At 33.1% G+C, this 15,880-nt stretch overlaps 3 protein-coding genes across 3 annotated transcripts; 2 read left to right on the forward strand and 1 right to left on the reverse strand.

Moving 5' to 3' along the window:
* Positions 1 to 983: 983 nt before the first annotated feature.
* Positions 984 to 4,182, forward strand: LOC126843583 (uncharacterized). The gene is made up of 2 exons (XM_050581194.1): positions 984 to 1,589; positions 2,803 to 4,182. Exons 1-2 carry the CDS (start codon positions 1,127 to 1,129, stop codon positions 3,102 to 3,104), a joined length of 765 nt encoding a protein of 254 aa, XP_050437151.1. The 5' UTR covers positions 984 to 1,126; the 3' UTR covers positions 3,105 to 4,182.
* A 1,922-nt stretch (positions 4,183 to 6,104) lies between these two features.
* On the forward strand, positions 6,105 to 12,146 carry LOC126843576 (uncharacterized). Its single transcript, XM_050581183.1, has 4 exons — positions 6,105 to 6,536; positions 11,356 to 11,550; positions 11,704 to 11,855; positions 11,923 to 12,146. The coding sequence occupies exons 1-4, from the start codon at positions 6,143 to 6,145 to the stop codon at positions 12,055 to 12,057; spliced, it is 876 nt and encodes a 291-aa protein (XP_050437140.1). The 5' UTR covers positions 6,105 to 6,142; the 3' UTR covers positions 12,058 to 12,146.
* An 884-nt stretch (positions 12,147 to 13,030) lies between these two features.
* On the reverse strand, positions 13,031 to 14,507 carry LOC126843022 (uncharacterized). Its single transcript, XM_050580316.1, has 2 exons — positions 14,163 to 14,507; positions 13,031 to 13,389 (listed from the first exon to the last, which is right to left on the reverse strand). The coding sequence occupies exons 1-2, from the start codon at positions 14,503 to 14,505 to the stop codon at positions 13,031 to 13,033; spliced, it is 702 nt and encodes a 233-aa protein (XP_050436273.1). The 5' UTR covers positions 14,506 to 14,507.
* Positions 14,508 to 15,880: the final 1,373 nt, after the last annotated feature.

Here is a 15,880-nt window from a genome sequence, read left to right on the forward strand (position 1 = left end):
GATAACTTAACCAAATGTTTGTTTAATATTATTTATATTTTCGCAAGATAAATTTCTTCCGACAGTATTATTATATTATACATATTTATTACTAGAAAGTAGAATAAACAAAATATTTATTAAATAAACTCAAAAGTAGTATGAATTCTTCATTTGAAAGGCCCGGTCTTTTTATTTATTTATAAAGATATTATTTTAAATGTTTAATTTTATGTAAACATAACATATAAGCGATTATAATTTACACAAAGTTTTTCCATAAAAATTTTTTTTTTAAAGTGATTACCCATACAACCATACCATAACATCCATCATATTATTTATTTTTTATTAATTTTAATCGTCGGTGTAATCTCAATAGCGGTTTGAACTCGAGTAACGTTCACGAAAAATCAACATAAACTATATTATACTGTAAACCGTTCACTATAATATTATAATATGTATGTATACCATTGTACGTGATAAACCGACTTTGGGGTACATAATTTTTATTAAAAAAAAAAAAAACTTGGTTATTTTTTTTTTATTGTTTAACACTAACCGACAGGTATAAAAATTAATCTATCGTACACTATGTAAACCGAACCGTCGTCAACTTGCACTGACTGGGCGGCATCGGACCTGTCTTCCACGCGGGCCGGCCGCCCGGTAGATATTTGATTAAATTATTATACACCTATAATATATTACAATGTTATTATTGTGTGTATGAATTAAAGGAATTGATAGGAAACCAGAGAGAGGACGAGACAGAGAAAGACGGTGCACACACATCCGTTTCCGAACGGTCCCTAAATCGGCCAAGGTTGACATAGTCCGGCGTCCAGACGGCCGGCGGCTGCTGGCGAGTGCCCTCCCTCCGGACGGTCCGGCAAACGGGTACGGGGCACCCCACCTCAGGTCAGCGGCACCGATCCGCGGCGGCGACGGCGGCGCTCTAGTCGAAAAACAGGTGGTAACGCGGTTGAATAAAAGACAACTACCGGGACAAACGGGAGATCAGTGTTGTGCCTTTAGTTAAGTGGTGAACAGGTTCAATAGAAACATATTATAGTTCGTGTAATCGTTCAGTTTGTTTTTTTTTTGCTTTTAACCGTTAACTTACACTCGCACATCACCCACGATGAGGAAACTTGTGTTCACGTGCCTTTTGCTTGCCGCAGCCCAAGCCGCGTACGGTCACCCCGCCGCCGACGAGGGCGCAGCGCCCGCCGCCGACGAGACCGCCGGACTCGAAAAGGTCTACAAGGTCCTACAGGAGTGCTCCGAGAAGAACATGGCCGTTTGCTTGAAGATGAGAGCCCTGCAATACGTGGACCGCGCCCTCCGCCGTTCCGACAACATCGACGTGCTCGACGGCATCACCCTGGTGAAATCCGAATCTGTCGAATCATCCCGAGGACTCAACGGCCGATCCCTGTCCGAATCCGAGTTGGACGACAACTCTGCCAGCGATGAGGTCGAGAAAGACGCCCAAGTCGAAAACCTCTTGTTGGACCGCGTCGCCAGGTTCTTGGAAAGCCACACCCTCCAACTTAAGGTGCCCGAATCCAGCATCTCCGGCATGAGGAGGTCCCTCGAAGAAGGTAAAAAAACAATTTCATACCGTATAGTTTTATCTAAAATATATTTTTAGTGTAACCGTCGAGTATGTTTTATAATATTATCATCTATTTATACTCTTATTTCGTTTCATTATAATAATTGTCGGCGCTCAGAGACTTGAACGCCCGTTCGAGTGTACTGTAATTACTTCATTACGATATAACGTTATAGTTACAGACAGAACAACACTAATTATTTATTTATCACGAATCCCTCAATATATTATATCATGCAATTGGTACTTGGTTTTGCCTCTGTTCCGCGGTCGGGGCTAGCTATTTATTTCTTGTTTTGTTCCGTGCAGTCAAACGGCTATGTGGCGTTTCATTAGAAATTTGTTTAGAGCGTTTTAAATAAAATGTACTTCTTTTTTTGACATGCTAGCATTGTCTGTAGGAAATGATAATATTATAATTACGGTATTGGAATGAGGCACATTTTCTCGCAATTCGCATATTTTTCTCATCGATTTCGTTCAATTACCATTGGCGGCTGTTGCGAATCGCTCGACTCGCGTCCCAGCACGTGCGGCCATTAGCCTACTTGCGTTTCATCTGCATATATTAACGGCCGGGCACTAGTGACTTTATTACACACCCGTATGTCCGTTTTTATTTTATAATATTAATATTATTGTTATTGGCAACGTTTAACGCAGTAAACAAAACCGTCGACGTGGGTCGTACGGTAATGTACCTGCGGCGTTTGTCCACACCGTTTCCGCATGAGCCACGGCGTCTTAGGAGTTTGCCAGTCAGTCAGTAGTCGCGCAGGCCCCCGGGCTTAGAGCAATAACTGTACATACACGCCCCGTCGACAATATATCGTTTATATTAACATTATAATAATTATTATTTGACGTAGCCCGTTGTAATATTATTGTAATACGGTCGGCCGGCAGGAATGTGTTATTAACGCTTTAGGCGTCGGCGGGGTCATGCCCACAGCTCGGACGTACGGTGACCGTGCGCTATCGCCCCTAAACCTCTGGAATGAAATTATAACGTCTATACAATATTATGTATGTGCGACCCCGCGGACATAAGAAGCTTATTCCGCCGCGGTGAAAGCGATCCTTTCACCGCGGGTGCAGTGTGTAAATGGTCTACGCTAATGTATTATTATTATTACAATAAAATAACCATCACGGGTGGCTCGAATTAAACGGTTTTGATTTTGTTTTGTGTTTTGCAGCCCGAGGCAAGAAGAAGAAGCAACAGAAAATGTTGTTGCCTTTGTTGATGATGCTCAAGATGAAGGCCATCGCTCTCGTGCCCTTGGCCATCGGCGCCCTAGCCTTGTTGGCGTTCAAAGCCCTCGTGGTCGGCAAGATCGCCCTCGTCCTGGCCGTGATCATCGGTATCCAGAAACTGTTGGCCAGCAAACACCACCCGTCCGTCGAAGTCGTTTCTCACCCGCACTACACCGAGGAACACGGACACCACTACGGACGGTCCATGGACGCCCAAGACATGGCGTACCGCGGCCAACATTAACTTACTTACTTGACGGCCATAGCTAGAACCTATCCATTACCATCACGCCCGTTTACCATCCGACGATGATAACTTATTTGTATATAGACAACAACAACGCCTAAAACTTAATTTATTGAAGAACATTATTTTTTTTTTAATTATTATTTTTATTTTATTGATACTGCCCGACATATTTTACTCTTGATACTTTGATTCTCTCTCTCTATTTCTCTCTCTTTTTTTCTCGTTTCAACACTCGTTTGTTGTCCATCGCGTAGACGTTGGCCGATAACGGGTTCTGATACTGGTTTAGAATAAAATTCACATTTATAAGCGTTGACGATTATATAGTACTCCAACACCGGGCGGTCGTTATAAAAATTAAACGCAAGTTAACCTATTGACACACAGACAAGCGGTGTTTAAATAGGTCGTCTTGAAAATAATATTAACAAGGTAAAAAATTCCAAAACTCGTTCCAACCATAAAATAATATACGTATACACTATTAATTTAGTAGAAATTAGAAATGCGTTCATTCGCTTCGCGCCACCTTGACCTTTCACGCGACGATATAGACCCTACTCGTTTTACCAAGTACGTAGGTACCCAGTAGTATACCAGTAGTAGTATTCACTTCCTCCCAGTAGAAAAACTCACAATAAAATAATAACCGTGACTGACTGTAATCTTCCCCGACTTGTACGAACCTCCTGTACGACTGACCAAAGACTACTTAGGCCTGACCGAACAGTATTGCTCATAAACCAATTATATATGTTATTATTTATTTTATTTAATATTATTATAAATAGGAATTTTTACCATTGTACGTGATCAATGTACATCAAAGACTTATATGAATAAAAAAAAATATATATATATTTGTTTGTAGTACATTATCGACTTGTTTCATACATCCATTTATTCCCCGACTTAACATGACTCGAACGCTACACTAACTATTACAACTTCACTCGTTTACTATACAATATCTATATTGTACGATTAATAATAATTTATTTTGTGCTATTTGTTTGAAGACTATTATTTATTTTTTATTTTTTCTTAATAGAATAAACATTTTTAAGAATAATCATTTTTGTTCTTATGTAATTATTAATTATTTCTCCTATTCAAATGTAACGACTACGGCAATAATATTGTATTGATCGATTCAATATAATACAGGTAAAACCGCTAATAGAAAATGTTCTACTTCACATAAAGTAAATAACAAATCAACGAAACTTATACATTTTTTTGGTTCGTAGACATTATTAAGTATAAAAACATATTATTATTATAATATGGACTTTAATATGTGAGTGTGAGTAGTTTTACAAATAATGTTACGATCTTACACTACATATGTGTGTACAACCTTAAAAGTTTATGGTGTTATATTTAAAATAAATATATGCCTTCCGTGTTAATTGTCTAAACAATCAAACAATATTGATCAAGCAAACTGAAATTTGCGATTTGTTACAGTTTTGTACCGAAAAATACGTTATACTTTGACAATAGAGATGCATATTAATAAATATATTAATGTGTAGAAAATGTAGGCAACTTTTACTTTATAAAGTATATCAAGCATACCATTTCATGCTCTAAAAAACAACAACTTTTATTATTTAAATTTAATATACTTTTTTAATATACACATATAAGTAGAATAAAATTACCATTGAGCCCTAAGTATTATTATACAGGTATTAATTAGTATTTAATTTATAGTTTTTGTGTAAACTGTTTTTCTTATATATAATTCATCTAAATACTTTGTACAGTCTTGGGTGTTCTACGGACCTGTAGCTAATTAAAACTGGTATTTGCGTTAATTATAAACTAATTTGTTCTGTTTTAATTTAATTAATTGGCTAGATGTATAAGTAATATTTTTTTTTTTTTAGTTACAATGGCCCATTTAAGGCTATGGTGGAGGTTTCTTAACCTGGAATATTATGATAGGCGTTTGGCTAAATATTTTGCTTACGAATTTTTTTTTACGCTTCTCAAATATTTACATTAAAAAAAAACTTCAATCATAATTATTTGCCACAAGTAGCTAATTATTATTTTAAAAAAAAGATTAACTATGATAGTTGTTATTTCATCTTATACACTATCGTATACATTTTATGCCACTTTAAAAATTACTAGAACCAGTTTAGGTCGCTAACCTGTAGTAATTAAACCGATGTTCCCGAAACGAAATATGGTATTCCGTTATAAAATTATTTAATTATTTTAGTACTATTAATAGTACAGTAAAATGGTAAAATTAAGTTTAACTTTCATATTTTGACATACGGGTAAATAATTTTTAATGATGCTGTTACACGTGTTAGTATAAAATAATTGTACACAGCTGACAACTACAGCTATAGATACGAGCGCCCCATCAGAGCAGTCTGGGTCAATCCCTGCCGACCTTAACTGGCTTATATGTATTATAGATGTGTAGAAATGCCGACAACTATACTTGTCCGTCACTTTGACTGACTGTTCTAGCTTTGTTGCAAAGTACTTTAGTCGCGCCTGGTTAGGTTTTGCATTATGGTCACAACTTTTGACCTCCGTCGGCGTCTCTCGTTTAGAAAACTCTCATGTTGCCACTTGCCGACGTTGTACATATTATTATACAGTCGATATGCAGTAACATAACAATAGAACTTCATGATTATCTCCTTATAGCTTTCTTGCGGAATCCAATTACATACCGCTCGTCGTACATGAGATATTATTATTATTATTGCAATCGTCATGATGTACTTTAATAGACCTAATCGCCGTTGTCCGTGACGAGCAGTGGACGGAGTGGACGGTATAACGAGACTAGGATGTCCATTGAGATGAATATTATTATTATTACTGTTGTTGTTATTGTCACGGTGTATTTTTATAATTTACTGGCGGTAAAAGTGAATCGGCCAGTACACAGTCGAATGCGCTTGAAAGGAAAACTGAACTTTCTTCGCCAAGACGGTCGGACACGCGATCCGGGCTAAACGGTCAACGCGAATAATATGATCTATGTAAAACAATAGATGCAATTATTGGATAATTTTCGACGTCGAGTCTTCAAATACCTTAGATTCGGACACATGTCAGCGCAGTTGTCCGACATGTTCCGCCGCGTTCCTAGGGCCGTCGCAATCCTCCTTTTACTCGCGAGCAGCACCGCCTGTTTACGCTTTTCCGACCATCTTCAGCAACAGCCACCGATGGATAAAAACTCGGACGAAGCTACCTTAAGTGTCGATGCGGCCGTGAAGAGCTGTCTGTCTGGACCGGAAGAGTTCGTGCCGTGTCTGAACGAAAGAGCAATGGACACATTGGAACACGCCGAATCTGTGGACGCGGTCAGGTTGCTCTCGGGTCTAAAGCTAACCAAGCCCGTCGAAGTCGTCGCACCCGCGCCAAGAGGAGTATATTCTCTCGGTAAGCGTCTATCGGTCTGTCTGGCCTACTTACTGGTTCACAAGAACATCATTAAGTCCCGTGCCAGAAAAATTAAAAAAAAAATGGTATTATTGACGCCAATAGAGACCGAAGAGTATAACATTTCAGTTAACATTATAAAGAATTTAATATAAAAACACTTAAAATATAATTAATTATTCGAATAATTCTAAAAATCTCTAACGAGTTATTGATAAAAATTAAAAATCTTCAATTAAATTAACAGAGGTGAAAAAAAATGACATAGTTACTTTCAAGTAACAAAAAAAAAGGTTAAAACCCTTTTTTTTTTAAATAATCTTAATAAAAAAATGAGATTTTCAATTTTTCAAAAATTGAAATTGTGAAAAAGAAAAAGACACATCATCGTTGTTTTCACAAGTCCAGCTTCACATTTAAGTATAGTATTTTAGTCTATAATTATAACACTGATGAACTACACTTAAGATTCAAAGTTAATTGGTGAGAACGGTTTTTAATATTAAGAAGAACTGTCGTACTTAATAAATAGTTATACATTGTACGAAATTGGTACTACACATAAATTAGAATCAAATATATAAATAATCCAAGCGAACCGGTCTTGTCTCGGTTACTAGAAAGTATTCACAATTTTTTGGTATACTGTATGGTAACGTCCGGTTAAATTACGAATTCCCACATGTATTGTTACAATGGTTGTCGCCAAATATTTATATGTATATATATAATATTTATGTGCTAAATATCAACGAACTATGTATTAAATCCTATATTAAATAACATTAATATGATCGCTTTAATTACATTCAATAAACATAATAATATTTTTTTCATTTATTTTATATTCGCCCCAGCTGCAATTGATTTCATATTTATGTTTATTGGAAAATTACTATTATCACATTTAAATGAAAACATTTCAGTAAATCAGATTTTTGTTTGAGTAACGATATATCTTATTTTTGAACTAATCTATGTATAATCCATAAAACTGTTCAAAACAATGTATTATTTGTTAATTATTATTACCGATAATTACCTTCACAACACCACCATTTGAGGGGTTCTTTAGGAATTCATATTTTAATCCAGATAAGATTTCCTTGATAATATAATTTTATGAAGCCAATAATGTTTCGTGCAACCCAGCATAAATATTATTGTAGATTTACCAATGGAATTAGGCGTTGTTCATATTTTGATCAATGTACACTAGAACATTGTTACCGATAGAACATCATTATTATATCACGGGATAAAATAATATACAAGGGTTGCTGCCCATTCCGAAGTAACCGTGATGTTCAAATGGAGAGTTGTAGAATATTATAGACAACAATCATATTATATTACTTATCAATTTTCTCATTTCACGTTTACGACGGATTCTTTACACTAATAGGATATGCGGTGTATTATGTTGTTTTTTCGACGGTCACGGTGTATGTAGCACTGTGGTCACAACAATAAATTGCTTTACTATTATCTCGGACAATATGATTACGAGCTATGGTTGATGTACATGATTCGCTTATGAAAGTCCAAAATAAATATATGAGATTTCAGGTTATATATATATATATATATATTGTCGAATTTAGATTCTCATTCAGTAAAATTAATATAACATACACTATTAGGTTTGTGAACTTTACAATATCATATTTAAGTGAAACTATATAATGATATCAACTGCTAAATGTCATGCTACAATTAGAAATTAAAAGAGAAGTTCGAAACAAATTATCATCAACGAATACAATATATAAAACAACATACAACACAACAAATTTTTAAAAAGTACATCTTTTTAAAAATTTAAATATTCAAAATTTTACTATTTTAATTTTCATCGACTTATTTCAAAAGTATTGCAATCGCATCAAAATAGAACACTGCATGTAAAATATACATGTATAATGTAGAAAAGTCGGCAATATAAGTTAGGGGTAGTCAGGTTAGGGCGACGAATAGTATCAGTTACTGCGGAACAGTAAAGGTTGCCCAAAGGTGCTAGTTACATTTTGTTAACAGTCTATAACTTAGTAGTTGTAAAATAATAAAGTAAACTATTAGTTATGGACAAACAACAGAAACAAATAAATAAAACTCTAGTAAAACCGAACACCTGCAATATGCGGCCGTTGGCAATAATAAAAATAATTTTTTTTTACGGAATAAATCCTATTTTATTTACAATTTAAATCTAATATTATTATAAAAATGCTTGATTCTACTTGACAGTTTTAAAACCCTGCAACAGAGTTATTTCATTGTTATTTTCTAACAAAAATGATTAAATCAATTCGTTTTTAAAATAAGGAGCTCAAAATGATTTTTGACAAAAAAAAAAGCTTATCATAGTAATATTATTCATAGTAGAATGGAGTTGACTGTTTTTTGCTTGGCAGATTTAAATATTAATAATATTGTAATTCCATAACTGTTATGGCCAAAAAACAACAAATAAAATCAGATTCAACATACTTATATATTATAGGGTATAGTATACTTTGATATGCTTAAACGACTGGTTTATTTTTTTATATTATTATAAATATTCTTCTATAAAATAATTTCCAATACTCTATTGCTAATGTTTTTTCTCTGATATTTGCTGCGTCAGTAGATTATTTACTCTCAAGAAGTTATGATATTCTTCTTTTAGACAAGTACTGTTTGAAAAAATATCAAAGTTACGCCGGCATTAAATTATAAAATTTAAGATATGGGTAGAGTTTCCTAAAAATATTTATGAGAATTAGACTCGATATAATTGAACAGTCATTGTAGTAAAGTCCATTTAATTCAGACATAGTAAATAGTAATATAGAAGTGATTTATAATTTACAAATTAACAAAATTACTCTAACAAATAATAATACTTAGTACGTCTTTTAATAGTAATCGGTTTGTTGAGAAATTCAAGGAACCCAGATTTTTTTTCACCATAAACGATATTTCATACCTCTTATTTGAACTTATGTTTTATATTGTAACAAACAATATTTCGTTTTAACTGGTTTAAGTTATACTATATTTTAATATATTTAAAATTCTCTTGATTAATTTAAGTGTCTGATGTTTTCTGTTACATTTAAAACTCAATATTAAAAATTGAATATAAATATATTTTTATACGTGTTTGCCTACAACTATTAAACTAACAACTTTATTAGAAAAGTTGAAACTGTCAAGCGTATTCAAGCAATTGTTTTAAAAATAATAACATTTATGTTTTCTTTTATGTCAACATTCGTTTGCAGGTGTTCAGTATAATTTCAATCTCATACGTACTGTTCTATTTATTTGTCCATAATTTTGAAATTATTTGATTTAGAATACTATTGAAATCTATCAAGCAAAAATCAATCGACAATCAAATCCATACGAATAATATTATGATGCGTTTTTTGTCAACAGTGTCAACATTAATCTGAGCTCGGTATTATTATTTGACCAATCATATTTGTTTGTAAATAACTATTGTTAACTTTACTGTGAGGTTTGAAAATGTTAGAGCAAAATCAAGTAGCTTTATAAAATTAATGTTATGATACGTTTTTTTTTAACGGCTGCAAATGACAGATGTTCAATATTATTTGTGTTTTCTTTGTGTGGTTTATTCTTTACATTTTTTCGTCCATAACTATAAGAATTTACTTTATTGGTGAAGTTGAAAATTGTCCGACTGAATCTAACTAATTCACATTAGCGTTATTGTGACACATAATATTATATTAATATCATACATACATGACGTATGTAAACATTTTCAAGGAAAAATACTTATTAATACATTAAATTTTATAATTCACCAGCACATTGGTGGTCCGACAACCAGTTAGGTACATTGACTGATCTTAACGGTGAGTATTCGTGACTTATGAAATCTAGAATAGCTATGAAGTTTTTGTATGTTTTTTCAACCACTATAGCACAAAGAATTAATTTTGAACGTTCTTATTAATCAGAAACATGTTGTTTAAAAATAAAGTTAAAAAAGAAAAATGTTTAATTTCAGCATTTAGTTTGTGCACGTAAAACAAAATGTACCAACTATTGTATAGTTGTATGTAACGCAAAAATGTAGCCACATATTCGATGTTATAATATAGCAATAGTATAATAGTTAAATAAAACAAAACATCTATTGAGCTGAAATTATGGTAGGTGACTATTTGGCCTATAAAAGTGATGTTAGAATAATAACTGCCACAATAAAGCGTATAATTTCCTATTGTAATAGTTTAATGATACATCAGTGCTAATGAACAAAATGACACAATGAGACTTGGTCACAAACTCTGTAATATATAATATATAGTTATGCTTCGCAGCCAAAACTACAGAATACTCCTGAATTACCCAAAACTATTTTTTTCGCTTTTTAATGAAAATAATGATTTTTTTGGCATTTTATAGGGAATTATTAGTACATAAAATAAAATCATAAGCAATTCGTTGTACTGTTTGTTAGGTGCGAATACTATATTATTTTAGTTTATGAAAATTCGCATAGATTCTTTGCGCCTAATTTTTAAAAGGAGTGTCTTAGACTACAGTTGTGTTTAATGTGTACACTGACTGTTTGTTCTTATTACTTAAAAAATGATAGAGCATCATGGTAATTTATTCGTAAACAGAATACATTTTTTTCTTTCTAAGAAAAAGGATTTCTTAGATTCTAAGTCTTAACTTACATGTAATGATTAATACGACTAAAATAAAAAACTGCATTTAATAATTAATTAATCGAACCATTAAGTTATTTATTAATTGGAATTCATTTAAGTTATCCTATGGTTTGTTGCAGAAGGCAACCCATACAACGTAGGTGCTGTAATTGAAGCAGTATCGTCGTTGCTGTCGAGGCGTATGTTTAACTGGGACCTCGGTGCTATATTTCCGGGATTGTTAATGCGAATCGGTCCATCATTCAACAGCCAGGGCGTAATCGACTTTATTTTAGACCCTCGTCGGAAGTATGTTCAAAGGAGTATGAGCTTTGGTATGTACAAATTGATAAAGCCATATTTGGTATTATGACTTTAAATAAAGTTATTAAAAATTTAAGCCCAACATAAATGATAGTTTTCACTGAGAAAAACAAGATATTATAAACAAACTAATTCTTTTAAAAATGTAATGCCGATTTTTCTAGGTCACTTGTTATTTAAGAGAATAATTTTGCCAAGTTTACTGTCCATCCATGTAAGCATAGTATCAATAATTCCAATAGTTATCGTAGCGTTGTTTTTTCTTGCAAAAAACGCTATTTTGTTGTCAAAATTTGCATTTATCATCACCAGTGCAGTAAGTGTACGGAATTATGTAAACATATATAAACAGTTAACATATAAATATGTTATTGTATGTGCAGGTTGGTCATGGAACACTTTACTCACAACAACAAAATCAATGGCCCGAGCCTGTATTCGTCCACCCGCACAGAAATGACAAAGATTTTGACTACTACACTAATTACCAACAAATATCATCTTCTAAAACCGCTTAAATACTTAGAAATTTTAGTAACTACTTCACACAAAAGACAATTAAATTGGATGTTTGAAACATATATTAATTCATAATATATTATATAGTAGGTACAATAAATTTCATTTTTTTCCGTCGAGAACTAAACATGTATATACAAATGTAATCTTCATAACTATTACCATATTAACTTTAAAAATAAATTTAGGAGTATATTTTGTTAAATGTAGCTAAATAAACTGTACATAAATACAATAATTACTATAAAACGCCTTAGCTAAAACTTTTTTTTAAATATAACTACGAGTATTATAGTAAATTACTTCCAGTTAAACGTTGTTTTTTATTTGTTGTCAGTATAGTTAAATTATACCAAGACCCCTATTTTAAAATACTAATGGATTTTTCTCGAAGAACACTGTCCTAATCAAAATTTGATCATTAAAAACTTTTAGAGCTCGAAAAAGAATTTAAAAAAAATTTTTTTTACAAACACATGTTTTGTTACAAAAAAGTAGTTGTCTCTAAAAGTTCTCTCGAACTTTTTTTTATTTTTGCAGCAGTGTTTTTTGAGAAAAATATATTAGTATTTACTTTTTTATAAAATAACACCAGGTTTTTTCCTCTGCCTAAATTACTATTACATTATTTTTAAGAAGTTTTGTATTTACAATCAACACACATTTCAGTTACTTGAAAACGCGTTCATAGTTATCACTTATCGCATTAACTATATTCATAACAAAAGCATTCTGCATTCCTTATCACTTATATGTAAATAATGCTTAAGCATTACAATGTTTACAATGTTTAAAAATTAAGGAAAAGTAAATGGTATTCGCCCATATTTTTTTTAACATTATGATAATTTATACACGTTTAATGGTATCTAAATTATTATAATGAAAACAAATATGTTACAAATCGTCGTCTTCCCTAATTTCTTGCTATCAACTAGGTAATATTATATTTAATTTTTTTAAGATTTTTGTTTACAGATTAGTATTGATTTGGTCTCTGTAAGCCAACGATGATGCAACTATGTTTTGCGTGTCTGTCGGATTGAAACTCCTATGGTATCCACTGTGTTCTGACCCTCCACCGCCACCGCTCCACACAACTGGTTGTTGGACGGCCCCTCCGCCGCTATTGCCAAAAAGCTTTTTAAGAGCGATCACCGCCGCTAGTAAAAACGCAAACTTAGCTATGATCAATGCTTTCATAGCGATCATTGAAACTCCGCCCATCATTCCCATGTTCATCATACCGCCAATAGCAGACATACACATGGCTCCGACCGCCATCATCATGCCCATCTTGCTTTTACCACCTTTGTCTTTTTTTTTCCGACCTATAATAAGGTACAAAAAAAATGTTAACATTATATTGACAAATGACAAGGTATAACCTCAAGATAAAGAATTACATACTGTATTATTATTTGTTAGACTTAATGCTAAATTACTGAGAATTATGACTCGACGTTGGGGTTTAAACGCTTATTTAGTTGAATTACAATAACAATAATCGTATGAACTACTCATATGAAAGACTACTGAAAAGCACCACATCACAATACATTTTTCCAGTATGATAGCTTAAAATGCTTAGACTTAACATCAATAGTCAAACAGCGAGTATGTGTGTAAGAGAGAAAAATAGAGAGAATTTCACCCATTATAGAGGAAATCTGGTATTATAATATTTTTTATAATAGTATTAGCTGGTTGGATAGTTTACATACAATGCAAATATACTTCTTTTAGAGAAAATAAATCGACAAATTTTGTTTTTATTGAACTCAGAGACATAAAAGTTTTGCATTATTTTTAAGAATAAGGTTTACGTTTACTACTCGTTTACAATTTTCCCAACTTTACCCTTGTATACTAAACTTCGTCGTAGAAGTAGTTGTACTATTTAGTTAAAACATCAGATTTTTAACTACATTTTCTCATAACAAATTCAATAAATTATTTTGTCGCGAGACTTTGAGAAAAAACGATCACGAAGTTTGAGGAGAGTATTCTATTTTGGATTTTGTTTATTATAAAACAGCCCAAAAAAAAAAAAAAATGTTCTTGTTTTAATGTTTTCAAATATCTTAAAATATGTTGACCTTACTTTCGACAACGGTGTAGCGTGGTTGTTCATCGTCCGTCGTCTGCGGATGATAGTTTAACTTGAGAGTTTGGAAAAACGTGGTCAGCCGTGTACTCAGTCCGTCCGTAACGGCGAATCTGTTTTTGCTCGGACGGCCGTTGGTGGTGACGGTGAGGTAATGGTTCAACCGGTAAGTCTCGTTTCTCGACATTATGTCGTCGATGGTGTTTTTCAGATCTTCGGCCAAGCACCGATCAAACTGCCCCGAACGGCACCGGTTAAGGTAAGACAGCAAATCGCTGAACCCTTCAACCTGGCCCATCGCCCTGACGGCTAACACGGCAAACACACACAGCACGCGCATGATGCATTTGCAAGATTAACCCGAAAATACAGCAAGTCCGCCGTTTTATACTGTCCCGTTTTCGTGCGTTTTTAATTTGGATAACTGTAACGCGCTGAAACATTACCGGTGAACACTCTAATGACATAAGATTTAGATAAACTAGATTAGCCTACCTATGTTATAGTATACCGTATATTATGCTTTTGCCGTACTACATTAATGTGCTGCGGCTAGTGCGGGTAGTACGTCGAATGTGTCGAATGTACCAAATCAGTTGGGCGTATCGAGATATGTCTAAAATTAACTAACATAATTAATTATGTCAATGGCTTTAACGAATGTTTCAGCCACCGTAATAATAATAATTACATACACGGCCCGTCATCGTTGTTGTATTATATTGTGATAATAATAATAAAGTCATCATACGGACATGAATTCATAAAAAAAAAAATATATATTTAATACTTTATCTAGACAAACGCGCAATCATTCTGGTAAAATTTTAGGCACAAATTCGAATCTGCAAAAGCCATAAGAATTGCACAAACGAACACATCACACACACGCGGAAAGAACTACAAGTGGTTCTATTTTCTATTCAAAACATAATATACACATAGATTCTCATCTAGGAAGCAATATGCTTCGTTATATCAACAGACCCTTTCAGAAATCGTTTCCCTCGAAATTGGACGATTATTATATTCACAGTATGCATTGCACACTAGAAGCCATTTGATTGGTGAGTGACGGTATCGAGACAACGACGACCGTCATTGTCGTACAAACAGTACAATCAAATAAAAGTAAGCTCAACTATTTGCATAATCGTATGAGTTTGCCATGATTTGTAATATGGTTTATAATGTTTTTGACAAGTATTATACTTTTGGGTTCACTGTGAAAACACAATAAAACCAAAAAAATGAAAAACAAAATGATTTTGCTCAAGACGAGTGTCTAATAAAAATACAAAGTTACCGCTGTAAAATGTCATTCCAAGCACAGTAATATCGCGACCATGTTGTTGTTGTTCCACTGTGACTTTTTGCACTGATGTACTAAGACTTTTTAAAAATGATCGCACACAATTATTGTATTTGTTTGTCATTTTATTTCATACTATCGGTTAACTTTGTGACGATGAAACCACCCAAAGTAAGCAATACTTATATTTTATCTCAACCACAAACCTAACCTAACCTGACCTAACCATATTCGATTACAACTTCGAAGCCATTAATACACAAGTCATAAGTTTCAATAAACTATTTAAATTATGAATAAATTGGTGAGTATTTCGACTGGTCGATAACCAGGATTTGATAATTACTTTTTTTGTTTAATACATAAAAGTTAGGACGGGAAGAACGGAGAGTGTAGTATTATT

This window comes from Adelges cooleyi, unplaced genomic scaffold, assembly GCF_023614345.1.
Source record: "Adelges cooleyi isolate 19-005CV unplaced genomic scaffold, UGA_ACOO_1.1 ACOO_flye_CR_arks_rails_tigmint_CR_PRNA_574, whole genome shotgun sequence".
NCBI lineage: Eukaryota > Metazoa > Arthropoda > Insecta > Hemiptera > Adelgidae > Adelges > Adelges cooleyi.

Coding starts and splice junctions, on each gene's coding strand:
- LOC126843583 (XM_050581194.1), top strand. CDS start 1,127: ATGAGGAAACTTGTGTTCACGTGCCTTTTGCTTGCCGCAGCCCAAGCC. Junction 1,590..2,802: donor GAGGAGGTCCCTCGAAGAAG/GTAAAAAAACAA, acceptor TGTGTTTTGCAG/CCCGAGGCAAGAAGAAGAAG.
- LOC126843576 (XM_050581183.1), top strand. CDS start 6,143: ATGCAATTATTGGATAATTTTCGACGTCGAGTCTTCAAATACCTTAGA. Junction 6,537..11,355: donor AAGAGGAGTATATTCTCTCG/GTAAGCGTCTAT, acceptor GGTTTGTTGCAG/AAGGCAACCCATACAACGTA. Junction 11,551..11,703: donor TCAAAGGAGTATGAGCTTTG/GTATGTACAAAT, acceptor CGATTTTTCTAG/GTCACTTGTTATTTAAGAGA.
- LOC126843022 (XM_050580316.1), bottom strand. CDS start 14,505: ATGCGCGTGCTGTGTGTGTTTGCCGTGTTAGCCGTCAGGGCGATGGGC. Junction 13,390..14,162: donor ACGCTACACCGTTGTCGAAA/GTAAGGTCAACA, acceptor ACCTTATTATAG/GTCGGAAAAAAAAAGACAAA.